This window comes from Mixophyes fleayi, chromosome 7 (genome assembly GCF_038048845.1).
Source record: "Mixophyes fleayi isolate aMixFle1 chromosome 7, aMixFle1.hap1, whole genome shotgun sequence".
Lineage (NCBI taxonomy): Eukaryota > Metazoa > Chordata > Amphibia > Anura > Limnodynastidae > Mixophyes > Mixophyes fleayi.
Window position 1 is genome coordinate 144,000,873 of NC_134408.1, and position 27,254 is coordinate 144,028,126.

General features: G+C 42.1%; 1 protein-coding gene across 1 annotated transcript in view; it reads left to right on the forward strand.

Moving 5' to 3' along the window:
- The first annotated feature begins 2,145 nt into the window (after window positions 1–2,145).
- Window positions 2,146–27,254, forward strand: part of STK11IP (serine/threonine kinase 11 interacting protein) — a 37,646-nt gene continuing 12,537 nt past the window's right edge. The window contains exons 1-17 of the mRNA XM_075180969.1: window positions 2,146–2,297; window positions 10,397–10,461; window positions 10,873–11,072; window positions 11,593–11,667; window positions 12,394–12,489; window positions 13,831–13,938; window positions 15,023–15,094; window positions 15,237–15,366; window positions 15,465–15,568; window positions 16,421–16,507; window positions 16,595–16,636; window positions 18,061–18,201; window positions 18,700–18,769; window positions 19,594–19,977; window positions 21,681–21,877; window positions 22,512–22,622; window positions 26,981–27,158. Of these exons, the coding sequence (XP_075037070.1) occupies window positions 10,401–10,461; window positions 10,873–11,072; window positions 11,593–11,667; window positions 12,394–12,489; window positions 13,831–13,938; window positions 15,023–15,094; window positions 15,237–15,366; window positions 15,465–15,568; window positions 16,421–16,507; window positions 16,595–16,636; window positions 18,061–18,201; window positions 18,700–18,769; window positions 19,594–19,977; window positions 21,681–21,877; window positions 22,512–22,622; window positions 26,981–27,158 (2,056 nt within the window). The 5' untranslated portion in view covers window positions 2,146–2,297; window positions 10,397–10,400. The remainder of the gene's footprint in view (window positions 2,298–10,396; window positions 10,462–10,872; window positions 11,073–11,592; window positions 11,668–12,393; window positions 12,490–13,830; window positions 13,939–15,022; window positions 15,095–15,236; window positions 15,367–15,464; window positions 15,569–16,420; window positions 16,508–16,594; window positions 16,637–18,060; window positions 18,202–18,699; window positions 18,770–19,593; window positions 19,978–21,680; window positions 21,878–22,511; window positions 22,623–26,980; window positions 27,159–27,254) is intronic.

A 27,254-nucleotide genomic window follows, 5' to 3' on the forward strand; every position in this document is an offset into this window, starting at 1 on the left:
CTGATGTGCATGAGTTCTCTGTACAGCGCTGCGGAATCAGTGGCGCTATATAAATAAATGATGATGATGAAGGTTCAGAAATGGTTATTAAACCACATTTAATGACCAGAAATTTACACCACTTTGGGGGATGTGGCCTTTGAATGGTTAACAAAGGCTTTTTTCCCATGCAAATACACTTATAACATATTGAGCAAATATATACACCATACTTGCCAACATTTGTAAAGTGCGCAGGGGGCGTGGTCCATGAATCAACTAATTTTGGCTCCACCCATGCAGGGCAATTCCTCCTAGCATTTATAGGCAATTATGACTTTCACTCAAATAACTTTAACTTAACACCACTTTCAAACTTCACCTGAACCCCCTCATTCACAACTACCCCCTGTTAATACTCTTTTCAGCCTCTAACGGCTGAAAAGCGCATTATAAATAGGATGAATTTTTTTTTGGGGGGGGGGGGGCTCATACCATTATATTTTAAGATTTTAACACTGTGGCGGGTATTCAGTTGACCGTGAGATTTTTTTTTTTGCGGCACGTTAAAAAAAAAAAAAATTACTTGCAGGTTTTTGACTAGTATACCGACCGTTTTTAGTTAACGCAGCGTGAAAACTCGTGCAATTCAATTAAAAAAGGGGGACCGCTGTCCCCGCGTGTTAATCATTGTGTTTGCAAGTTTTTAGGGGAGTTTTAACGCAGTCATGTATAACACAAAAAAAAGGATTGGCATACATTTTGATACATATTTATTGCATTACACAACCATTGTAATTGATAATATCTACATTACAGTAGTTTCTTTGGCATATTTTTTTATTTAACTATTTTTTACTATAGAATCATCTATACCATGTGAAAAGACATTAGTACATACAAATTTGTACCAAAAACATACATAAATATATTTAATTATTGATTTTTATTTTTTTATTTCATTATTTTTTCACAAGAAAATCATCTTTTACATGTTAGGCATTAGAGATTAAAAAAATAAACTATGGTTTTCTCATTATTACATGATTTCAAATAGTTTTCAGAGGTTTTTTATTTTTATCACACCCCAAAGAAGTGCGAGATAAAACAGCATATTGGCCTGTTTAACGCGCTGCGTTAAAAAACAATTGAATTGCTTTTAACGCAGCTGCCTCTTGCACACCCTATACTTTCAATAGACCTTCTACTGGAGCGCGAGAGGACCGTTTGTTAAAAAAACAAAACGGAGAGTTAAAAATGGAATTGAATCGCGGGTAAAGTTAACCCGCTCCAAAATGATAAAAAACAGCGTTAAAATGACTTAACGCGGTCTAAACAAAAATCTCACGGTCAAGTAAATACCCCCCTGTGTATAACATTTTCGAAGACGATACCACTGATATCTGACGTGTTAATGTCCACTACCAAAGAATGGTAGTTAATGGAGTTAATAACCCAGTACCCTGATTTGAAAAGGTTTTAAAAGACTGTCTGTTTCAGATATCTTAAAAAGCTCCAGGGCCAATTTAGCATAAGTGAACCTGACACCTTGTTCTGCTCCATGTGAAATCTGGGTTGCTTTTAATTACCTTTCCAAGTACCTGCCTGCCTCTACCTCTCCTCGTTTGTTTTAGCACTGCCAGTTACAGCACCAACCAAGCTAAAGGTAATCCTAGATTAATGAATACATGTATAAAAGGGCAGATATTAATAGGAATATACTGCAATGTTGTTATCATTTACTGTATTTTTGTTTGCAAAAAAGCAACATTTGCAAAAAAACTAGCAACAATAAGCTTTAATACTTATTGAGTGGTGGTGTTTATACAGTGGTCCTATGTCAGCCAAGGCTGCATTAAATGTGAATGCATCTACACTGAACTGCAGGGAAATGCTTTTAAATGTAGAAAAGTATGAACACATTCTACAAATAACCATCAGATGAAAGTTCATCAGCAGATATTATAGTAAAATAAAAATAAAAAAACGATGAGAGGAATACACTCTGATATAATTGGCTGAAAAAAACATTTAAAAGCTTATGTTCCACTCTATATACTATAATATACTATAATATAAATGATGCCATCTCATTGGTAGGCCGCTCTATCCTCCCTCTCTATTGTGTCTGGGAGGAGGGTGTACCAGGTTTGGCTTCACTCCCCTTGACTGCAACACAAACCCGGAAGTAGGGACTGTGTGCAAAGTCTGATTTTGGGACTGGAGTGTGCAGAGGGGGAGAGAGAGGCAGCCAGGAAGGAGGAAGGTGCAGGTGACCTGTGAGGGGGACACAACAACAACGTGTGTCTCAGAGAAAGGTAAGATGGGGGGGAGGGATACAATGGTTCCCTTGACTCTGGGGTGACTTTGCTTACAGAAAATGAAACTGTTGAGCTCTCTGTGATGCATCAAATAATTGTATAGTCTCCATTTGTAACAGAAGGGTTAACTGAAGCTTATAGATTTACACTAAGGGTAGAGCTGGGGAAGTGATGAGCCTGTAGCAGTAAATACTTATTAGTCTGTAGCCCTGAAAAATTGGAGCACTGGAGGTGGATGGTGCAAGACACACAGACCAGACCTTCTCTGTCGCATAATGTGATGTGGAAGCAGTATTACATCACTGCTCCCTCATAGCATTAATATTAGTGCTATTCAGAGCAGTAGTATGTCACTATTATTATAGCACCGTTATACGGAGTAATTGTATGTCACGATTATTATAGAACCGTTATATTCCTAATTGTATGTCACTATTATATAGGGATGATGACGGAAAGGGATGATTGCCTGCAGTTCAGCTCCAAAACTGTGGATGATTGTAGCCTATCTTTTTATCTTCATTTCAGATTTTGGATAAAGCTTTTAAATATAGCGAAGAATAAACCAATAACTCTAAGTAGGACTCCAAGGTTATTTATAATATCCATAGGATTTACAGTATGAAGAGCATTATCTTGTATACACTAAATATTTCATATTTGCTAACTACTAGCATCTCCCTTCTGCAGGGCCAAATTAAGACAATGTAGGCTCCTGGGCTAAGGGTACTGCGAGGCCCTCAGTAATTTGTAAAGGCCCCCGACCCTCCTGCTCCTATAGACCCCCCCCTCCCCCTTAGCCCCAGTGTATCACCTCCACCCCTGATATAGATAAGCAGTTACTTGGTCCTCTCCTCTTTGCTGCAGGTCTGGGTGGCACCTCTTCTTTCTTCTTGCCCTGTTGTCGGTGCGGTGCTCAGGGCGCTGCCTACGGAGGAGGTCTCTATGTCACGAGACCTCCTCACTAAGCAGCGCACTGCGTACCGCTCCCGCACTGACAGCAGAGCAGCTAACAGCATCAGGTCTGCTGTTAGCTGCACCTGTCTAACGAGAATGAATGGGAGGCATAGCAGTATTAAGTAAAAAAATCTTTGTTAGGGCTGAGAGATCCTGGAGCCCATTATGTTAATCCAGCTCTGGCCCTCTCGGAGATCCTGGTGCCAACTGTGGGATGCATGGCCGGGCGGAATGCGTCAGGCGCTGCCCCCCACTGTACAAATGCCGTGACTAGCAAGGTAATACAGCTAGGAGCAGGGATAGGATGACGCGTTTCGCTGTGAATCGCGTAGTTAGGCCCCATCCACTTCACAAGGGAAGTAGGCTACATGCGGGAGGTAAGACTACCGGAGAGCTCACGGGCATTCAGGGGAAGTAGGCAACTAGGATATATTTATAGGTATATGTCCAACCTGGATATATAACATTCCTTAGGGCGCAATATTACACTGTAGAAATATATTCTTTATAGTAAATTGTATAAGAATTAGGTGGGATGGAGGCATTTGAAGTATTAAGACATTTACTATGGAGTGTTTTATGTGTATTTTCAGAAGGAAGTTAGCTATATCAAGGGGCTAGCTGGGCTTGGGGGCAGGATGCCCCCGGGCTGATATTTGCCAGCCCTCCTGGCTATACCCATTTTATTTATGTGGCATGATGGAGTTTTAGGCATAGATATATATACTTGGGACTGTTTTCTATGTGTTTCCAGTGGGAAAGATGGCTGTATCTGGGTTTTTTTTGTTTGTTTTTTAACGTGGGGTGGATGGCATTAAAAGCATAAATATGCACATTGTTGTTGAACATCATATGGGGGGAAATTCAATTGACCGCGGTATTATTATTTTTTGAATTAAAATTATCTGCGTGGGTTTTGACCGCAGGGGCAACCATTTTTAGGTACCGCTGCGCAAAAAAAACGTGCTATTCAATTTAAAAACAGGTAACGACGCCCCCATGCGTTAACCATTGGGCAGCACAGTGGCTCAGTGGTTAGCACTTCTGCCTCACAGCACTGTGGTCATGAGTTCACTTCCCAACCATGGCCTTATCTGTGTGGAGTTTGTATGGTCTCCCTGTGTTTGCGTGGGTTTCCTTCGGGAGCTCCGGTTTCCTCCCACACTACAAAAACATACTGGTAGGTTAATTGGCTATCAAAATTGACCCTAGTCTCTGTGTGTATGTTAGGGAATTTAGACTGTAAGCTCCAATGGGACAGGGACTGATGTGAGTCAGTTCTCTGTACAGTGCTGCGGAATTAGTGAAGCTATATAAATAACTGATGATGATGCTTGCAAATTATTAGGGGTGTGAAGGGGAGGGTTTAACATGGCCATCTATAATTAAAAAAAAAATGCATTGGCATACATTTGTATTGCATTACACAACCTTCTAATTTATAATATCTACATACAGTACTTTTTTTTTACTATACAATTATCTATACCATGACAAAACACATTAGTACACACATATTAGTACTTGCATGCATATATTAGTGATTATTGTGTTTATTATTTTTTTTTCTATGCTTTTTGTAAAAAAAAAAAAAAAATCACCTTTTCCATGTTATACATTACTGAGAAACATAATTGATTTTTATTTTTATTACATGATTTCAATAGTTTTATGTTTTGAATTTTTTTGCGCAGCCATGAGAGGTGCGAGATAAAAATAGCGATTTGACAGTTTACCGCACGGCATTAAAAAATAATTGAATAGCTATTAACGCTTCTATCTCCCTCCCTATACTTTCAATGGATCATCTACTTGACAGCGATGGAACCGTTTTCGCTAACAAAACAGTGCCTTAAAAATAGATTTGAATCAGGGGTAAAGTTAACACGGTCTAGAATGAGTGGAAACCGAATTAAAATCACTTACCGTGGTGTTAAAAAAAATTACTGATGAGAATCGAATCCCCCCCCCCCCCCCCATGCAATCATACATAAAACTACTATGTCTAATTATTTTAATATATACCATTCATTCTCAATGGTAGCATGTGTTTTTTTTCTTTATAGTTGTAACATTTGTCTAGTGTTTCTGTAGCCTACATTTTTGTGCTTTCAATTATGCAAAGAAGATCTACCAAGTCCTATCTGGGACATTCTATGTCCATCTTAGTTGTTATCATTCTTATCTGATCTTGTCAAGTGTTTAATGGCTCTGACCTTTTATTGTCCCCATGCCCCTCTATTCATGTGCAAATTCTGCTCAAATGTCCGATATTTATTTGAGATAGAAAGAAACATTGTCTCAGGATGTTTAATTGGAAGCACATGAGATCCTGGGGGACTTTGAAGGTGCTCGTAAATCACTATCATCTATTTTTATAGCACCACTAATTCCGCAGCGCTGTACAGAGAACTCTCACATCAGTCCCTGCCCCATTGGAGCTTTCTTCCCACTGGAAACGCATAGAAAACACCTTCATCCCACAGAAATAAAAATGATAGAGCTGTGTGTGCAGGAATAAAACAATGCACGGTGGCTCAGTGGTTAGCACTTCTGCCTCACAGCACTGCGGTCATGAGTTCACTTCCCAACCATGGCCTTATCTGTGTGGAGTTTGTATGTTTGCCTGGTGTTCCTCTGAGTGCTCCATTTTCCTCCCACACTCCAAAAACATAATGGTAGGTTAATTAGCTGCTGACAAAATTGTGTGTGTGTTTGGGAATTTAGACTGTCGGCTCCAATGGGGGCAGGGACTGATGTGAGTGACAAATATTCTCTGTACTGCACTGCAGAATTGGTGGCGCTTTATAAATGATGATGATGCAAATAATTTATGTGTAACTATTACATTTTATTATGTTATGTGAGTTGCTTTTCGTCTATTGAAACCATTGGGTGAAAGAAAATAGTTAGTGCCATCTAATGGCAGGAAAAGGAACTGCATGTGATCATTCCGATCATGCTTTTCTGTGATCATCTGTTTAGTATATTATAGTAGTGTTATGTGGATCAGTAGTATGCCTTTATTATAATACTAATATGGTGATCAGTAGGATGTCACTATGATTATAGTACTGATATGGGGAGCAGTAGTATGTCACTAGTGTTATATCACTGTTATAGAGAGTGTTAGTATGTCAGTATTCTCATGTAATATTGTTGAGTGACAGCTGTTGATAATACAATAAGATAACTATATTTTTTTGTGCGTGTTTAGTAGGAAATGCACATTTGAGGGTAAAGCTGGTTACCCAATTATCGGGCCGTTCACACGATGAACAACTGTTCGATATAGCATTAGTGTGTACGCTCTCAAGATCATGTTTTATCGTACCAAAGCACATCATATCAAACTGACTAAAAACGATAGAGAGAGATGTTGTTCCAGTCCTGCAGTGTGTATGCGCTCCGGACCGGCAGTGACCATAGATCTCCATAAGTTTACAGAGTCACAATCTTTTCAGCCGATGGTAATAACAGATGAGGAGCACAGATCTGATGGTAAAACGTGTAGGTGTGTACACATGAATCGGCTGCTGATCGGGGCTTTCAGTCATTGGTAAAAATCATTACATATTTCTCATCGGGAGGAATTTTCTGTAGTGTGTCCCCAGCTTTAGTCCTGGAGGAGTTAGTATCGGTTTTGTTACGTCAATGTAGTAAAGTGTAAACATAGCAAATGTGTAACTCACAAGAACTATGTTGTGTTTTACTTTCATTTCAATATCTGGTGTGTTACAGAAGCTTATTGCACAGACCTGCTATTTGCATTATAAATGATGTTCGTATTCTTTGTGTGATAAATGTTAAGATTCTTTTGAATAAACCATTTTATTGGGCTTTACAGAAATGCAAAGAAAGCATAATAAACCAAAGGACCATGTATACATGATAATTGTATAAAGGCAAAAAACAATAGTGGAATAGAAAAAAAAACAAAAAACGTGCCTCAACAAGTGAGGTGACAAATATCATGGAAAAAGTTATACATGGTCAATGGTGCAATGAAGGAGAGAGGAGAAGGGAGGGAAAGAGAGGTAGAGAACTAAGGGGAAAGGATAGGAAAAGAGGAAGTCACTGAGCACTATAAGATAGATTGGGAAGGGGGAGTAATGTGAGAGAGATATCAACCCTTGTCAGAACGCCAAAGGTGGGGGAGAGCCTTGGTATTTGGTCCAGGCGCTCCAAACTCGAGTGCAGGGGTGTGGCGCTATAGGCTCGTTATATTATCCATATGGTAAACCTGCCAGATACTAGTAATAATGGAGATAGAGAAGGGGGTCCTGGATTTTTCCAGAATGACACTTCACCACATTGAGGATATGTGTTTAGAGGATTGTCAACGAAAGTCAAAGTAAGATTTGAGATGCTGTCATTGGGTGAGAGGAATGTTGAGATCCAGGATTTCATATTTGAAGGGCGTGATTTTATAGTTGGAAAGATCACCATAAAGGGTAAGGTCATCAATTAAGTTAGGCAGGGATATGAGAGGATTAGTGAGGGTCAACAAGATGTCATCCACATATAGCGAAAGCTTGTGCTCGGAGGAGCCAAGACGGTTACTGGATATGCCGGGGTTAAGCCTAATTTTGCGGGCAAGGGGTTCAATCATGAGTGTGAAAATAAGAGGGGAGCGTGGACAGCCTTGACGAGTGCCCTTTTGGATGGCGAAGGATGAAGATTGAAAGCCATTGGCCAGAACAGATGCAGTGAGGTTAGAATACAGGGATGCGACGGCACGCAGGAAGGGACCCCCCTTGCCTATAGTCGCCAAGGTTCGTTGCATATAAGGCCACCCCAGCCTGTGGAACACCTTTTCCGCGTACAAAGCAAGGAGGGTGCCGAGTAAGTTGGAGACGTGAGTCAGGTCAATAACATGACGCGTGTTGTCTGAAGCTTGGCGGCCGGGCATAAAGCCTATCTGGTCTGGATGGACCAGAGAAGTAATCACACAGTTAGGGCGATTAGCCAGGAGTTTTGCGAATAATTTAAGGTCTACGTTCAGGAGTGATATAGGTCTATAGTTACTACAAGATTGAGGATCACGGCCAGGCTTCGGGATCACCATGATGTTGGCGAGGGTAGTGGCCGGATCGAATCTAGAGCCTAAGAGCATGGAGTTAAACAACTAGGAGCATGGGCATGAGGGGTACGATCTTATAATAGATAGCTGTAAAACCATCAGGGCCGGGGCCGAAGCATTTCACAAATCCTTGATAGTCTGGCCAATGTCTTCCACAGTGATGGATTTATTCAAAAGATCGGATTGCGCCGAGGTGAGTTTGGGAAGCTGAAGAGATGATAGAAAGTCTGAAATCCTAGATTCTAGGGCGTCCGGGCTAGAGATAACAGGGTGAAAGGCTATAAAGTTGCGAATAAAAATCTTTAAAGCGTCCGCTATACATTTGGGGTCATAGGTAAGGTCTCCAGATGGGGTCTTAATAGAGGATATATTATTCCACGTGCGTTTATCTCTCAATTTTTGTGCCAAGAGTCTATGCGCTCGATCTCGATGCTTATAATACTTTTGGTGAAGCCATTGGAGAGTTTTAGCAGCTTTTTTTTACTAGTTGATGAAGTTGGCCGCGCAGGGAGATTAATTTAAGCCGAGTTTTACATTTTGGGAACCATTGATGCAGAGCCGCGAGCGAGGTGAGTTGAGCCTCCAGTTCGGAAATGCGCGTCAGTTCCGTCTTGTGTCTAGCAGCTGATAAGCCAATGAGTGAGCCACGTATGGTGACCTTATGGGCCTCCCAAAGAAGAGCAGGGGAGATGTCCAGGGTGGAATTTAGAGTAATGAAGTCCTTTAATTGAGTCAGAGATAGCGGACACCTGGTCCGGGCGTAGTAGAGGGGTGTCATCCAGGCACCATTTCAGGGGAGAGGAGCGGGGTCGTGGGAGGGCAATCTCAAGGGAGACTGCAGCGTGGTCTGACCAAGTTACCAGTGATATGTCAGCGTCGGTAAGATTTTGTGTAGTGAGACGAGGATGAGGTTATCTGACATCTTGGGTCACTGATTGGATAACTAAACTTCATTGTTCACAGCAGCAACATATGCTAAATATTGTTTTTATTTTAAATAGGCATCTAAATCAAATTCCTTCTACCATAGAATCTCTCTACATACATACAGATTTGGTTACGCTTTCTTCTTATGTTTATTAAGGTAACATGGTCCTTCATACAGTCCCATCCTTCTTTTCTGATTATCGTCCTTTTGGTGTTATGGTTTTCATGTCATTGAGGTCGTGGGGTGATCGGTGTGCTACGTTCTCAGAATCGCACCGATGTGTTTTCTGTATATAGTGCGCCGTCTGCAGATCTACCATCTAGTTTTCGGGAGTTCTGCTCGTACTCTGTTCTCTTCGATGGCTACAGGAAAGGATGCAAGATTTATTTTTTTAATGGCATATTTATTACATTGACACCGAAAACATATTTTTTTTGCAAACCAGGAATCCCCTGAAACATAAACACTAATAATTGTAAAACCCCAAATATCTGTGCCCCCCTACGGCATTTGGAGAAAGGAATTCAATATGTAAAAAAAAAACTGCTTGGTGTTTTGGGGGTAATATAACATCTGCCGGGTACTCATGTACACACTGATGCAGCTGTAGAACCATAGGAGCTAACAATCTATTTGTGAAGCTGTTAACAACCCCCCACTTCAGTTTTATCTGGGAGGGGGAAATCATGTCCCTCTGTTGATTGGGTGGAGAGAGGAGGGGGCGGGGCTACCATTGTTTCAGCGCAGAGCATGTGGAAGGGCTGAATTGCTACCGTCCGCATTAAAATTGTGTTTGGCAGATGGATTGTAAGCTTGTGGGCAGAGCCCACTTACCTCTCTGTCTGTATTTCCCAGTATTACTTTATTACTTTGTTCGTTCTCAATTGTAAAGCACCACAGAATTTTCTAATGCTATATAAATAAATGTTGAAGATAATGTGTATTAAGGTTAATTCAGCTTATTTTATATTTATTTAATGCTCTTTGACAATTTGCTATGAACACCAAAAAAAAGACCTTAGTGTGACGCCGTCACACGTATAAATGTATGATTCTTACATAAAGTTTACAAAACTGGGTATCTAAAAATCTATCTGATCACTGTTCTGTTCTACTTACTGGTTACAGGTAAATGAGGACTGAAGCGCCAGACTCGCTGGTCCAGACCCTCGCTCAACTCTTGCGAGACCATGGTAAGACTCCTTCCTTTCTGTGCCGGTGTCAAGTTGTGTATTGATACATGCCAAGGCTGCGGGCAATGCCCTGTGAGTTTTATATGCTATTTGGAGTCCCCATCTGTTGTTACTCTGCCCTCTTTGAATTATCGCTTTCCTTTTCACCATTCCATTGTGACCTATGACACAATTTCTACCGCTATGTTTTTTTCCGTCTGACAAAAAGGGCGTTGTTGCTCTTACCTTCCATCCGTGGCGTTGTTGCTCTTACCTTCCATCCGTGGCGTTGTTGCTCTTACCTTCCAACCGTGTTTTAGAAACTGTATTTATTTCCCAATCCGACCCTGTGACGTAAATGTCTAACGTTTGAGGACTTGTTTTTCCCGTACGTTGCCGTGCATCGGCTGATGTTGGTGTGTTCTGTGGCAGGCGACACGTTGTTGGATGGAACCCACGTCCTGTCTCTCTTCACCCCGTGCCTGCAAGTCGTCACCCGCTTGTTTGAACAGCTGTTTCCTCGAGGACCGGGAACTGGGTTCCAGGCGCTACCAGCTCACCCGTCCGACAACACCTCCGTCCTACGAACTCAGTTCATGCTCGATGTGCTGCAGAAAACGCCGTCTCTGAAGGTTCCTACTCATTACTTATATTAATGGCTTCATTTCGGTTTGAGTCAGTGCTTTTCAGTATGGCTTCTAAATTAACAACCGTTCCCAGTGTGCATTGGAACAAACTTCTGCAGTCTTTTGCCTGTTCTAAGCATTGGATGATCTGTTTGTATGCATGAGCCCCAGACATAAGCCTGCAAGTTTAGCTACTATTCCTTATCCATATATACAGAACTTGCTATGCTACATCCTCACCAATGGCTTCCTTCCCCCAAATCCTGGAAAATGTACAATCTGACGTATTGTTTTAAAATTATTATCAAATCCACAGTATTTGTTTATTCAGCTACTTTTAAAATTGTTAAAACAGATCCCTTGAATAATATGCAAAAAAAATGTGGAAAGAAAAACAGAAAGGGGAAAAAAACCCATCTTAATAATTAGTATTCACTTAACCCCTTGTTATATTGGCTGTTCTTGTCGTTGGTTCTGCTGTGTTTTACGGAGCTTTTTTATTTCTTTTTCTCTCCCTCTTTTTCAGCTTATTCATCCCCCTGAATGTCCTAGTCAGTTTGATGTGAATATTTTCCCCTTTAAGTCTTTAAGATCTTTGGAGGTGAGCTTGCACTTTAAATGCTGCTTAATCTATTTCAGTTACTATTGTTAAGTAAGTTTTTTTGGTTTTTTTCTCTGCAGTGTAAATTTGGAGCAATACCGCACATCAGCCTGCAGGTGGCGCCATGTGCTTTTATTACTATGTTTTATAGACTCATATAGTATACAAGTTAACCCGTGCATGATACTCATGCATTCTAGTCAAATCAAGCTACTTAAGGTGTTAAAAAGGTTCTTGTCATGCATTTGGGCCATAGCCCAGGCCTCAACCACCAACCACTCCCCACTGTCACCCCCGGCAACCACCAACCACTCCCAACTGTCACTTCTCCTTCAAGAAATATATATATATTTTTTTTAAATCTTTATAAACACTTTTAACAATTAACAAATTAAATTAACAAATTAAAAACATCTTCGAATACCAAATTTCAGCCCTTTCTGAATTTTTTTTCCCACACACACTAAGAATTTAGTAGGTCAGTGTATAACTCCGCCCAGCAGGTGGCGCTGCAGCTTGGTTTTATTTTTTCCACAGACAGACTAACACACGCCACTAGACATTTATATTATAGATTAGAACATCTTCATACTAATTAAAGGGATACTTCAGCTTCTTAAGCTAAATACACAATAACCGGTGTATTAATAAGAGATTGAACTTCTAGTGACCAAAAATAAGTCTGTGACTTACAAGGAAAGTGCTGACTGTGACTTCCTCCTGCAGTTGCGTTGTCTCCCTCCACACTGTCTGCGGGGGCTGCGATTCGTGTATTCCCAGCTGGAGGTCCTCATCTGCTCCCGCTGTGTCACCAGCCTAGAGGTGAGTGGAACGGACTGTGCTGCCCAGACTGCTGTAAATAGGCCCAAGTATGGTGAGGAAATAACATCCCTTATAATTAATGTGTTTCTTTAGATTGTATTATAAGTGGATATACAGGTAGGTGACTTTTCTGGAGAAGGGTTTTTCCTGTTATTTCTGTAAATGTCTAAAGTATGCTAAATTGCACTCTAAAGTTACTCTTTGCATTCCCTGCAGAGACCTTTAAACACCCCCCCCTTCCCCAAACCTCATATTATACACTCGTGAAGTGTGTTAACGTGTAATGTTTGCAGTCATATAAAGAACCAGACTGAAAGCCACACAAACCAAACACACCTAGCGCTCCCCGATCTCTGTTGGAATTAACATAACACAAACGCACCTAAGGGACAGTGACGCACGCGGTAATACTTGCGTGGAGCTGGTCGGTCTTCCTGCAGGGTATGGGGTTGGTGCACTACAGACAGGGTCCTAGTTCTGTTCATTGCGGCTACAAGCTTATGTTTGAAGAGGCAAAATATATGTCCATTCAGACCTCAAGCCGTGGGAACCTGCTATTGCTCCTGGCTCACCTACAGCACAGAAGCCAGAGCCAATTGGCTACTTCAGGCGGTTGACTCAGGGTAGACACCCTAAGGAATAGAGAGACGTATCTACTTGGTGCAGTCACTTGCTCCTGCAGAGCGTCTACCTTTAAAACAAGAAGAACAACAAACCATTACGGTTCTCCAAGTACGTGCCGGTTATAAGTGCTCAGGAACCTGCATATCAGGATTATAGACGGACTCCATCAGAGGAGGGTAAAACGAGCATGTAAAGATAGTCGAAAAGAGGTTACACACACCATAAAACCTGCAGAGTAGATTACACAGATTGTTTAATTGGGTGACAAAATGTTCCTTGAGGACATTCGTGAAAGGATAAAAAACAAAGGGAGGAATAGTATGACTGAAACTAAATGAGATGGATATTTTGAAGGAGAGAAAGCAATTGTAGATTGCCTAAATGATTTTTGCTTTGTAGTTACTGTAGAAACTTCAAAGGGGGTTACCTACCGTAGAGGTAAAATAATTATCCTACCGTAATATATTTACTACAGAATAGGTGCTACTTAAAATATCCAAATTAAAAGTATATAAATCAGTTTGTAATATGACAGGCCTTGGCTTTGTCTTGTAGACAGTGTAATTTATAAAGGTTTGGTTACCAGATAGGAGACTGTAGGTTCTTTTCTGCCATCAAAATGTTTGTTTTTATTCTGTAGGGTGATACTGGAGAGGTTGGCACGTTATAAGTTTATAATAACTATGTCTGAGTCTATATCTTTGTGTTTGTCTTTAGGAAGTGATCTCTCTGTGTGGGGGGGATCTGAGCTCTGCTCTCCCCTGGCTGGAATTACACACTCTGGATTTCAGCTACAACACGATCCACAGTTTGGACCAGTCCTTGGTGAGCACAGTGGGGTGGGGAGAGGGCAACTGTTCCCGTACCGTTGTGCTAAATGTTCTGCGCTTCTGTGTTAGTGTCCGTCTTTTATGGTCCCTGTGTTTGTTCTGACATTTGGTAAAGCAATATGTGAAATGTTAGGTCTATTCCTCATATCTATCGGTCCCTCCGCTCTAGAGAAGAGAGCGCACATCGTAGCTCTCGCCTCCCTCTCTTCTAGAGGAGAGAGCGCGCATCGTAACGCTTGCTCCCTCTCTTCTTGAGGAAAGAGCTCGCATCGTAGCTCTCGCCTCCCTCTCTTCTAGAGGAGAGAGCGCGCGTCCGTAGCTCTCGCCTCCCTCCCTTCTAGAGGGGAGAGCGCGCGTCCGTAGCTCTCGCCTCCCTCCCTTCTAGAGGGGAGAGCGCGCGTCCGTAGCTCTCGCCTCCCTCCCTTCTAGAGGGGAGAGCGCGCGTCCGTAGCTCTCGCCTCCCTCCCTTCTAGAGGGGAGAGCGCGCGTCCGTAGCTCTCGCCTCCCTCCCTTCTAGAGGGGAGAGCGCGCGTCCGCAGCTCTCGCCTCCCTCCCTTCTAGAGGGGAGAGCGCGCGTCCGCAGCTCTCGCCTCCCTCCCTTCTAGAGGGGAGAGCGCGCGTCCGCAGCTCTCGCCTCCCTCCCTTCTAGAGGGGAGAGCGCGCGTCCGCAGCTCTCGCCTCCCTCCCTTCTAGAGGGGAGAGCGCGCGTCCGTAGCTCTTGGTCCCCTATAGATAGGATAGGGCATCTGGCACACAACCCTGATAACTGGCTATCTGACATTTGTAGTCCTTTGGCCAGCTTCATGCTCCTTTAATCATTTGGACTTACTAACGGGGTTAAGCCTCCAGCCTAGGAGACAGGACACTTTTCCAAATGAAAAGCTCCTTCTCTCTTTATTTAAATCTCCGCCCAGTTGGTGGCACAGGAACATCGGGGCCTCCTCTCCTTCTCTTCTCTCTTTGTCCCTCTACGTATCCTTTGACTCTTATTCCATTCAACTGCAATTTATCCTATTTATAAATGTACAATGCTGTGGAATATGTTGGCGCTTTACGACTCTTTTTAATATTAATTTCAGGAATTGTTGAACTGTCTGAGGATCTTGGATTTAAGTCACAATCGTATTAAAGAATGCGGCTCGTATTTACAGGTATGACCTTTCTTCGGTTTGCTGAGCTAACAATCCAATGTAGAGCGTTGTAATTAGTCTTGGGGAATTAACATAGACTCGGGCAGGAGTATTGTAACAAAACACAGTGCATATCTCGGTAACGTTTTTTATTTAATTCTAGGTACTTTCTGAGCTTCAGTATGTGAACCTGGGGTATAATCTTTTAGCGTCTGTACCGGAGCTTAGTTTACAATCCTGTGCCAAACTCCACACCCTCATCCTGAGACACAACCAACTGTCCAGCACCACCGGTCAGTCTGTATTTGTGTGTGTGTGTACAGTATGTGTCTGCTGGTAGATACGTGAGCCTGTGTCTGATTGTGCTCCCCCCACCCCTTCCCCCCTGTAGGACTGGAACAGTTCTCAAACCTCCAACACCTGGACCTGTCGTATAACTTTCTGCTGGATCACTCGCAACTTACCGGTTTGGCTCCGCTGCACAACCTAAGAATGGTAACGTAGAACTAGTGACATTGACAGAAACGACTGTTCCACGAGCTGTGTGTTTATACGTCAGCATGTTCAGAATGTGGGATCATTGTCTGTTTGTGAACAAAATCTGTAGATTGATTTTTTTATTTTTTTGTTTAACTGGAATAGAGAAGATGTTCTCACCTAGATACAATGTCCAAATCTTCAAGAGCTGTTTAGTTAAAAGAAATATAACGAGATAGGAGCTGTTCTTGGTGTATTTGCCCAACCCCTGTGTCGGCTACTGTGAGCTGTGGCCTTCAGAAAAATGTTTTTTTTAAATAAAATTAGACAGTTTTAAAGGGATACAGTTTAACATTTGGTTCTTTAGAATATCATATGTTGCTAATTATGTGAATTGCAGCTGTTCCGTATTTTGTTTATTCCCCCCCCCCCCCCCTTGATAGAACTTGCCTCTACTTGCATAAAATTGGGGAACCCGGGACCTCTCTTTGTTGCCTAAAACGAGGAGCTGGATTTTGTTGCCAATCTGTCGTATGCCGCTGCTGATGGAACCTGATGATGAATCTGCCCAGCTCCCTTTAATACAGGTTTATGGAGCTCTTTTGATCGAAGACAGATTGAATTATCAAACATTGGGCGTTCAGCGCGTTCCGTCTTTTCGGCTAGAGGAATAGATCAGAGAACCCTACTTTAGCTAGAAGGCAGTGCAGCTCCGCGGTTAGGTTCTAAGCCTCAACAATGAGTTGACAACACCAAAACTTCCAAATTTGTAATAGGCCCCAGCTCGGGTTGTGTGACACAGCTGTGATGTGTGTGAGGACACACTCCCAAGTGTCCTGCGTTCTGATCAGTGTGTGTGTGTATTTCTAGCTCTCCCTGGAGGGGAATCCTCTGTGTTTCCAGGAAGAGTACCGAGCGCTAACGGCCCAACATTTGTCCCCCAAAGCCTCAAACAAGGTGCGTAGCCCACCTATCGGTCACCCCAGACTCGCTGGGCACGTGTGCCAGGCTTCTGTGCTTATAACCACTCTTATGTATTCTCAGGTTTCACTGGATGGGAAATTGTTGTCTGGAGTGGAGACAGTGGTAAGAAAAGAGCTTCGTATATAGAAAATGTAACGCTCAACCTGAAATGTAATTGTGTTTTTCTTCTTCAGCTGTAGGGAGCACAGACAGAGTGGGTTAAATCTACCCCTAAGAGGGGGGTAGTGGAAAAAAAATAAGAACAGGCTCTTACTCACTTTTTCTTTTTTCATTTGCTTAATTTTAGTGTTTGAGGGCCAGTCTCATGGCCCCCTGGATTATAGCAAAGTGGTCCTTGACCGTCCTGTGTTCACTCACTTCCACTGTCTGAGTTGTGGGCTGATTGTAAAGTGAGGGAGATTGTGGGTGGGGCTTATAAAGAGGAGGAGGAGTCAATTTTATTTATTTATTTTACATTTTATTTTTTGTTGGGCAGGTAAAAATATACCCAGATGTTTCCTGAACTTGTGAGAACAGAAGGTGTTTGCAATGTATTCACGTCACTCGCGTATCCCATTTAAACAATAAAATCTATCTTTATTTTAGTCTCTCTCGGACTTCTGTAGCCATCAAAAGTCACAATAATTGTGTTCCTACTGTATCCATTCCTAATCCATGCCAGAGAGTGACAAAGATATCATACCTCATATTTGATAATATAGACTGTGTTTGAACAATACTCGCTGCTTCGCTCTTCTCTCCCTCCATCATATTTACCTTTGGTCAGAATGTTTTATAAAACGCTGTTTTCTTAGAAAAACAAAAAAACGAAATTCAAAATACTTTATGAAGCAAAAAAGGACTGGTATCAAAATATTTAATAAAATGGCAATAACATACTAACAATTTCCCCCGTGTAAAAAAAAACCGCTTACTCGTGTGTTATAAAGAATAACACCTCCAGTGCTTTAGAATATATTGATTTTAGACGTTTAGATTGCCCCTTTGTACATTTACGCCGTACCGGAGTTCCTCAGTGACTTATAATATCCTTTTATCTTACCTATAATAGTAGAAGATGTATTGGTACATAGATCTAGATATTTTATTGCAAATGAGTAATCCTCTCTGTCTATAGTTTATTGATGAACACTGCAGAAAGCCCCTTATGGAACTACAAAGAAATTAGTTGGTTATCTTGGACATATAACAACAATATAGTCTGAGATATATCCTAATATCACCATGGTTCAGTCTAACATTAGCGTTAATACCTGGAAATGATTCAACCAAAACAGATTGTGTTATTACTGGACACTTCTAAATCTGGTCGACAAACATATGATATCTCGCTGTGCGAGGTCATCTGGTACACACACAGATCTGTGTCGTGATCCGGAGCCGTCTATTTTGGCCACACATGTTTGTCATTGTGGCCAAAACGTCCGGATCAGTCAACATGTGTCCGGCTGCCGACCGTTGCAGGAATTGTCCGCCACTTCTCGCTTTGTTTAGTCCATTCTTAGGCAATGTTGTTCCTTTCACAGGATACACAAGTCTTCAGAGAGAAGGTCACGCTGCCACGCCCCTGCAATTCGGCGACGGAGAGCTCCTGCACGGGCGATCTGTCGGACAGCTGCTCGGCTCCAGAGAGAACCGCCACGCACCTCCCACGCAAGAAATCCAAGGTGAGGCGCCACAATCCAATCAAATACTAACGCAGACCGTTCACGGGCAGAGAGACCTCATTACTTTCCGATATTGGACACTTGTGTATCACTTCCGGAACACACTGTGGCCTGATAGTGTGTTGGCACGACAGGCCACGTGAGCCGGTAGCAGTAATATTTTGGACATTGACATTGTCCAATAATGAGCCAATAAATCATATTGCTGTACCAGACAAATTGTCTGATACATTAGGTTCCCTTAACACAACAGCAGAATAACCAGTTAGTTGTGAGTTTATAATGACTGTATCACATGTAATAAAAATGTTACTAATCCAGTTGATACAATATTTTCTTTCCCATAACACTTTGCTAAGCCCGGAGAGTAGGAGGTGAATACATTAACACCAAGATTGATGCAAAGATACATTCTTATTTACAGACTGACATAAATAACTATGATATTAATGAAATGTTCCTTCACATTTCTCTTTTTGCCCCGCTTGACTCTTTCAGGTAAAAGTCCGCAAGGCGAGTATCTCGGAGCGCAGTGACAGCGAGTGTGAGCAGCGCGGTCCGCCCGCCGGTCAGTACATTTCACATACGTCTGTCTCTGTGTGCGTCGCTGCTCCCTCTTGTGGTTAATATGGGCATTGTTCATTTGTAGCATCAGGAACCTCTGTCTGAACACAGACTGCAAAATTCCAGGCCACAAATACATGTTGTGAGGCAGATCGGTCTCATTATTATTGTCATCATTTGTGTAGCACTGATGTACTACACAGCGCTTTCCAGTGATGTGAGTCATTCATATCTGTCCTCGCTCCATTGGAGCATCCATCCGTTCACTAGAAAATGTACATTGTTGAGGGGACAGCGTTTGTGTCTCACTGACGTTACTGGTTCCTACTACAATGAATTTCATCCTTCCCTAGTCCCCCGGAATGTCTGCGAGACTCCCGAGTTTCTGTAGATCTCCTGGACCCCTGGGAGAGCAGGCATTTCTCCCAGATGTTGCCCACATTACTTACAATTGATTCCTTTTGGCCCCACCCCACGGGTGGTCTTCGCACAAAGTGAGGCAATTTGTGACATCATTTCCCCGCCCCACCCGCGCCTCCCCCTTCCCTCTGGATTCAAAAATCAGAATTCAAAGTTAGCAAGTTGCAGAATTTAGCAAATATTGGTCCTGGCATATGTATATCTATCATCTCCTCAAAGTTTGGTTTGGGACATTTTAATTTAGATTTATTATAAGCTGATCCCCTACTTTATTATCATTATTATTTTTATTATTATTATTATACTGTCTTGTATTAGTATTATTATTACTAACATTTATTGATATAGTGCTAACTCCTCGGCGCTTCCAAACAACCAATCACCAAGACTTTCTCTTCCCACCTGCAGTACCGATCCTGCAGCACCAGAGAGACATTGAGCGCACTGACAGTTTCCGTGAACAGTTTGGCGTTGACTGGCTGCAATACCGGACTCACCTGGAGGATGAACTCCGTAAAGACTGCCCCACAAGGAACAGTCCGGACCCTGCCAGGCCTTCTCCACCCATTGCCAATTTCGTATCCTCTACCACGATACTACAGACATCCTTCGGAAGAGGCTGCCGTTCCGCTGACAGCTCGAGCCCTGACCCGGCTAAGACGCCCAGTCCGGAGGTCGGCACCACTGCAGCCGCGGATCTGTTAATAGAAAGGATCGAAGATGTTCTGGAGGATGGACTGTGGCAGCCTCAAAAAATGGATGAGGAAGAGACGGAGGAGGATATTATAGAAGGTGAGGTGTGGAAATGTTGGGAGTTTAAATATATCCCACATACAGCCAAAAAGATTTATTAAGTATAGAAAAGTTTTGTGAACTTGTTAGAATCAAACTTGAGGTTTTTGGTTTTTTTCAATCCACATCAGACACTACGCAGTCCAATCATTCAACCGAATTGTCAATATAGCCAGATCTGTCTGCAGTTCACACGTTTGTTAGACATCCTCTGAAAAATCGGGTTGTAATGCAGACGTGGGTCATCATCATCATCATCTTTTTATATAGCGCCACTAATTCCGCAGTGCTGTACAGAGAAATCACTCACATCATTCCCTGCCCCATTGGAGCTTACAGTCTAAATTCCCTAACATACACACACAAACAGACAAGAGATTTTTACTGGTAGGTCAATTTTTTAGCAGCCAATTGACCTACCAGTATGTTTTTGGAGTGTGGGAGGAAACCGGAGGACCCGGAGGAAACCCACGCAAACACGGGGAGAACATACAAACTCCACACAGATAAGACCATGGTTGGGAATTGAATTTATGACCCCAGTGCTGTAAGGCAGAAGTGCTAACCACTACGCCACCGTGGGTCCTGCTTCCGTTATGACGCTTGTTGCTAATCATACAAAAACGGATGATCGGTAAGCGCTCTTTTAAAGGATAAGGGATAGGGTGTGGATGCTGCCACTGTCTCAACGGAACAATTAGATTAATAGAAAAAAACAATAGACAAGAGACTTGGCGCATAGGGGAGAGGAATAAACACATGAAGGATTGGGAGTCTATTGATCTCTCCAGAATCTAAACGTGAGCCTCCTTGGATGTAAGGTCTCGTATAGCTGTGTAGAGGAAAATTGGATATGCTACATATATAGTCCCATATATATTTGATTTGTTTCAATTTAACATTAACAAAGACTTCATATATTGTCCATGTGGCAAAACTGATTGCTAAACATACAGACTTTAAATGCAATAGTGTTTCCGAACTTGTATTACATGAATCCACTATCCATATGTCCGTTCCAAAAGTCTTGCGCCTGAATTTCAATGATTGCTCCCACTGGTGTCTTGCTTCTCCCTCGGTCGTCCGCAATGTAAACGAGTACATGCAGGAGAGGGGATAAAAGGAGAAACGACTTGTGGTGCGATACGTTTTCCACCTTTTATTATTAAAAGAATAACAAAATTCACTCACATTTAAAATGTTAAAAAGTTCCTCAAAAGGTTTCTTTTCATCTGCCCGTCCGGCATAAGTTTCTCCTTAGTTTCTCTGACCACTGATAACAGTTGATAATTCAACCGCGGGTCGGTTCCAACAGAGAGGGTAACTCCGTGACGTCAGAAGGCGCGGTGTAATACGTGTGTCTTTCTAATTGGCACAAACGCGTTTCGTGACTTCATTTTTTAAAAATTTTTTTTTAGAGAATCCACCAATAGCAAACAAGTAGGAGAATATTTTAGTACTTACAGTAGACAAGGATATTTCTGTAAATATACAGTGAAGAATGTATAGAATCTTAACATAACACAAGCGAAATAATGAGGATTGTACGACACCAGCCACGTTGATAGAACGGATCCCACACACATCAGGCCCGATATGGGCAATAAGTAGTGTTAAAGGAACATATTTCCTATCCTCCATATAAATTCCTCTTAATTACTAATTCTTCTTCTTCATCCTTAATAATTGTTTCTGCCACGCAGATGGCCTTTGCTCCCACGTCACAGTGTGCCCCGTTGTGGGCGGGCAGCCACGTAACCCGGAATGGCCGTGGGTCTTCTTACGCCTTACCCGCCAGTTCCTGCTGGAGATCGATCTACAACGTGGACGGGTCTTGATCAAGAGAGAGTTGGGGAGCCTGAGGGACATCAAGACCTCTGTCACCCCGTGGAACTGGAATGTGAGAGTTGAACGTTTGATGGGATATGGCAGGAGGGGGAATGTACCTTGTTTATAAATGGAGTATTGCATTTTTTCATAAATGTTTATTTATTATTTACATCAACTAACAAGCTGGGGAGACAAAAAAGGAGGGGGGGAATCTGGTTCTGTACCAGGTCATAGACCAAAATTACCAAAATAATGTGAGCACTCCGGTCTTTTATCAAAGAGTACAATTAAAATTAATATTAATCTTTAGTAGTCATTTCTTAAAAAGCACTCATAAATATATTGTAGATGGGCGAATTATCTTAAAAACAACATAAGTGAAAGAAAAGAAAAATTGTGTGAATTAAAAAATATATAGACCCTGGGACGGGACTGTTCTATTTAAGTCAGATTTGACCTCTTTGAACAAAAGAGCACTCTGGTTTTTTTATCAACTTTTTGCCTTCTTCAAATGAGATGATACTGAGGTCAACTTAAATACTATCCGTATCCGTGAATGGAACAGCGCCATCTAATGGCCGGTTTATGTTGGAAAAAATAGTTGACCAATAGTTTGCTTGCTGCCTGTACAAAGATCTTATATATTGCACACATGTGCATGCTTGTTACGGCAGAATAGCTTATTTATGGTCTGTATTATACAGGGGGAGGAACAAGAGCTGCCGGTCTTGTCGTTAAACTTCCAATCGGTGTGTGAGGATAAGCAGTCGGTGAGCTACGTGGTGCTGGACAACACCCAAGAGATCTCCATAACGGTGAGATTGGATGTTCACAGCTGGAGAAAATTATAAAACCTAAATATTACAACCTAAACAATTGCCTTTGTTGTCCACAACTTTGACTTTCGTGAGCTATTGTATTGCGAGAAGCTTTATCACATCTTGTAAGATTGACGGTTACGCTCTCGGAGGCAATATGGGGAAGAGAATGCAAACAAAGGCAGCGCTTATAGTGACGAACTCTACAATCGCACGTAATAAAACTTTCATAGAAAAAGTTAAGTTCTGTAACCAGAATATACAATCGTCCTTAATATTTATGTCCATTACATAAAGTAGTTACTGCTACCCACAAGTAAACCCTTACATTTATTCCAAGACTTGTAAAGGTTACAGACAAAACTAATATGTGCAATATGTCAAAAGTTTGGCCTGTCATAAGGGGAGGGGGGAGGAGGTGTGTGTGTAACTTTTTTTTTTTTTTTTTTTTTTTTTTTTTTTTTTTTTCCCCCCCATCGAAGTCTTGCTTCAGATGCAATTTCTGTAATGATTTCACAAATGATTGAAAGTCCCGGTGAGCATGCAGATGTATGTGTACACACTATACACGATTTACCTTCAGTTCTGTGATCTTCATCTGTCAGAATCATCTGCATAAGAGATGGTGACTCTGTACACTGTACAGATATTTGCCTACACTGCTGGTGGGGAGTGCGTACACACTGCCACGTTTGCCCGACGTCGTTGATCGTGATTTTTAGGACAATTATAAAACCAAATCAACAGATACGATGTGTTTTGGTATGATAAGACATGTTGGTGACAGCGTACACACTCTTGCAATATCTGAACAAGCGGTTGTGAATCGTGCGATCAGCAGGATAATTTTTTAGGTGTGTATCCAGCATTGAGAGATCCCAGTGCTTTCCCGGGTACAAGAAAACCCTGATGATGGGATTTCCCTGTATGGCAGAAGTAGGGCAGCGTTGCCAATTCACAGCATCTTATTCGGAGCACGCAGTTTTCTGGTCGACTATCGGTAGTTTCGGTTATGAATGGCAAGGGTGACACTATTACTTCTAACCACAATTTCTAAAAAAGCAGAAGTTCTCTTTATTCTGTTCATGTTTTGGAATTGAATCCCCCCCCCTCCCCCCCGTGTGTTTGCTGACACTATATGCTTAGAGGATCTGCAGCTGCTGTGTCATCAGTGTATCCTGCAGAGGAACTTGGGAGACAAACACTTTCTTCTTTATAGAACTGTCATCACCAAACCATGAGAAGACAGAATCTCCCCTCTACATATCCGTCAATTATTGTCCTGTAACGTGCGTTAGACATCTGAACCGATGAATGGAAATCTCTAGATTATTAGAGCCGTTCTGTTTAAACCTAATATTAATAAGGATCTTTTTGCAGTTATATTAACTGCAACTTCTATTTGTCAGGTAGAGCAAAGCCCCTGTTGACCTATTTCCCCTTCTATGTGACTGTATCCCGCTATGTGACTGCAAGCTGCTACATGTCGGACACGTGAACAGGGAGAGAACAAAATATAAATAGCTAAAAATAAGATAAATGCTTCACACGTGCAGTCTTGACATGTAATCCGATGCCTCCGACAAAATTCATGTTTTTGACTTTACTCCGGTTTTGTCTAGAATTGTTTAAGTGTGTCGCCAAAGGCAAAAAGCATATTTCATGTTTATTATTATTATAGCGCCTGCATGTAGAGCTTACAATCTATATTCTATATCGCATGGACACCCGCTAGGGTTTATTTTTGTCAGAAGCCAATTAATCTATTACTTTTTTTTTGAGAATGGGGAGAATATACAAACCACACACAGATGGGGCCCTGGCGGGAATCGAACCCATGACCGCGGCGTTGAGAGGCTGAAGTGTTAACCACTGAGCCGCTTGCCAGAGCTGGCTGTCTGTCCATATGAACTCAATCAGCAGATCCCTTTGTTTGTTTAGTTTAGTAATTGACTTTACTCATGCTGTAAGGCAGGCTAAAGCTGGGTACACACTACAGAAATTTCGACCAACTTTTTATGCAGAGCGATTTTACATGCGATCGATGTTTCGATCGCTCGGTCCATGGACTGCATACACACTAGCCTTGTTTGGGACGATAAAGGGAAGAGCGGACAGCCATGTTGTCGTGAGCAATGACTGTAATTTCGTACTCTGTGTTGTGGATCGGTCGGAAGTTTATACACAATACACAGCGGAAACGAGATTGGACCGAAAATATTAAACGGTACGACCAACCAAATGAGGCGATAATCGTCCATTTGGGCAGACTTTCGACTATCGTGTCACTGCACACACTGACCCGACTTTTGAACGAGCGGTCGTATGTCGGCTGTTTGAGCCGATTATTGGATGAAAACAGTGTAGTGTGTACCCAGCATAAGAAACCGCCTAACCGGCTTGTTTTGTAGAACTTCATGTCCCAGAAAGCTATTGCAGAACAGACAGTGTAGACGAAATACACCTAGATATGAGCATCGCCTTGTGTTAGCCGCTTGCTCTTGTGTATACATTTATGAAAACTGGTGGACGGCAAAAGCTGGCGTTACTCCTAGCTACCAATCTGTAGTCCACTTTTAATTTCTAAACTGCACTATAAAAAATTCCTAAATATCTAAAATAAAAATGTTCTATATATGTATGTGACCAATGCCTTACATCACATTCATCCATTTATAAGAGTGTTTCTCAATGTGGGGGCCCGGCTTGAAGCAGAGGGGCCGCAAGATGCGCTATCCCACTGCAGGTGATCTTTCTTTTCTGGCAGCGACTTTCTGAAATTAGCTTTGCTAATTGGCTGCGTGTCCACCAGAAACAGAGCTTCTCTGCATCACACACAGTATAGGCAATGGAATGCGTGGGGTAAGAAACGAATCTGGGATGGGGGGAAGAAACAATGGAAAGCATGGGGTAAGAAACGAGTCTGGGATGGGGGGGGGAAGAGCTCATGGAAAGCGTGGGTTAGGAAACGAGTCTGGGATGGGGGAAATAGACAATGAAATACGTGGGGTAGGAAACGAGTTTGGGATGTGGATAGGGAAGAGGGAATGGAATGTATGAGGGGGGAAACGCATCTAAGATGTGAATGGTGGACTAAAATTGGTCTATTTAATTTAGGAGGGAGATTTAAACAAACAGTGCTGACAAGTATGCATATAAAACATGTTTTGTAGTTTAACTAGCAGTTTTCAGTAGCTTCAGGAAATAAGATGTTTAGAAACAGGTGGCCATGTTTAAGGACCTCAGAAATATTATTATTATTATTGTAGATTTGTAAGGCGCCACAGTGCTCCACAGCACCGTACAGTAGGGAAAACAGGACAAACATAAAACAAGGACATACAAGGTAGACAAAATAAATGCAGACATGAAAACATAGGGTATGGAGGACCCTGCCCATTACAGAGCTTACATTCTATGTGGAAGAGGGCACAGCTGGAATAAGAGGAGCGAGTGTGGCTCAGAGTGGAGTTTGGAACAGTTGTGAGGGTGCATTAGTGTGAGTAGTGTTATCGGGGATAAGGTCACCTCTAAATAAGAGATGGGTATTCAAAGAGCATCTAAAGATTTGAAGGCTGTGGGAGAGTCTGATTGAGCGTGGTAGGGAATTCCATAAGTGGGGAGCAGCACGGGAGAAGTCTTGTAGGCGGGAGTGAGAGGTGATTACCAGAGACGAGACAAGGTGCAGGTCAGAGGTAGATCTAAGAGGGCGGGAGGGAGAGTATTTTGATATGAGATTTGAGATGTATGCAGGGGTGGTGTTGAGGGCTTTGTAGGTAATGGTGAGTAATTTGAATTTGATTCTGGAGGACACAGGGAGCCAGTGTAGGGATTTGAAAATTGGAATAAGAGAAGTTGAATGCATGAGAGATTTACCTTCCAGTCCCGAAACACTATGCCGAAATATTTTAAAGTATGGTCACTGCCGATTTTGACCTTATTTAAGTGTTCTTTCTCCCCCATGTGATGAGATTTGGGACTGCTCCCCCTCCTTGTTTCTCCTCCAACTTTCCTTAACCACCTATGATGCTGCTAGTTGACCAAAGTTCCTGATCATTTCAGCATTTCTATTCTGGTCTATCGTTTCCTTCTACATTAATCTGTGCTGGATACACCCAAATATTCTGATGCATCTTATCATTGATAAGTTAATAAGTCTTTCTTATACAGTGCTGTACATGTTTTGTTACTACCGTACTTTTAATGTGTATTTAGCAAACACCATTTCGGAACTATGTTATGTTTGTTTTGTCTTTCCTATTGTTTTCTAAACTTCAATAAAAATATTGGATTGAGAAAAGATAAACTGAATATAACACCGTTACCATATGACTCGATCTTCTTTACCAACCTAGACCCTACTCAATGTGCTGCACCCGGCGCTGGAAGACAACCTGAAGCTGATCGCCAACTGCGAGCAACGACCTCCCAGATTACAGTGTCTGAAATGCAAAACGGACTTCAGCCATGAAGGGGACAGCGACGGTACACTGGAGCGTCAGAGGGAGGACAAGAGGCCAAACGGCCACACAGGTGATCAAGCAATTGAAGATATAACACCTACACCTGTGGATATGTTTCAAATTGGAACGTGTATATTATATGAAATAACCCTCTGTAATTTGTAAG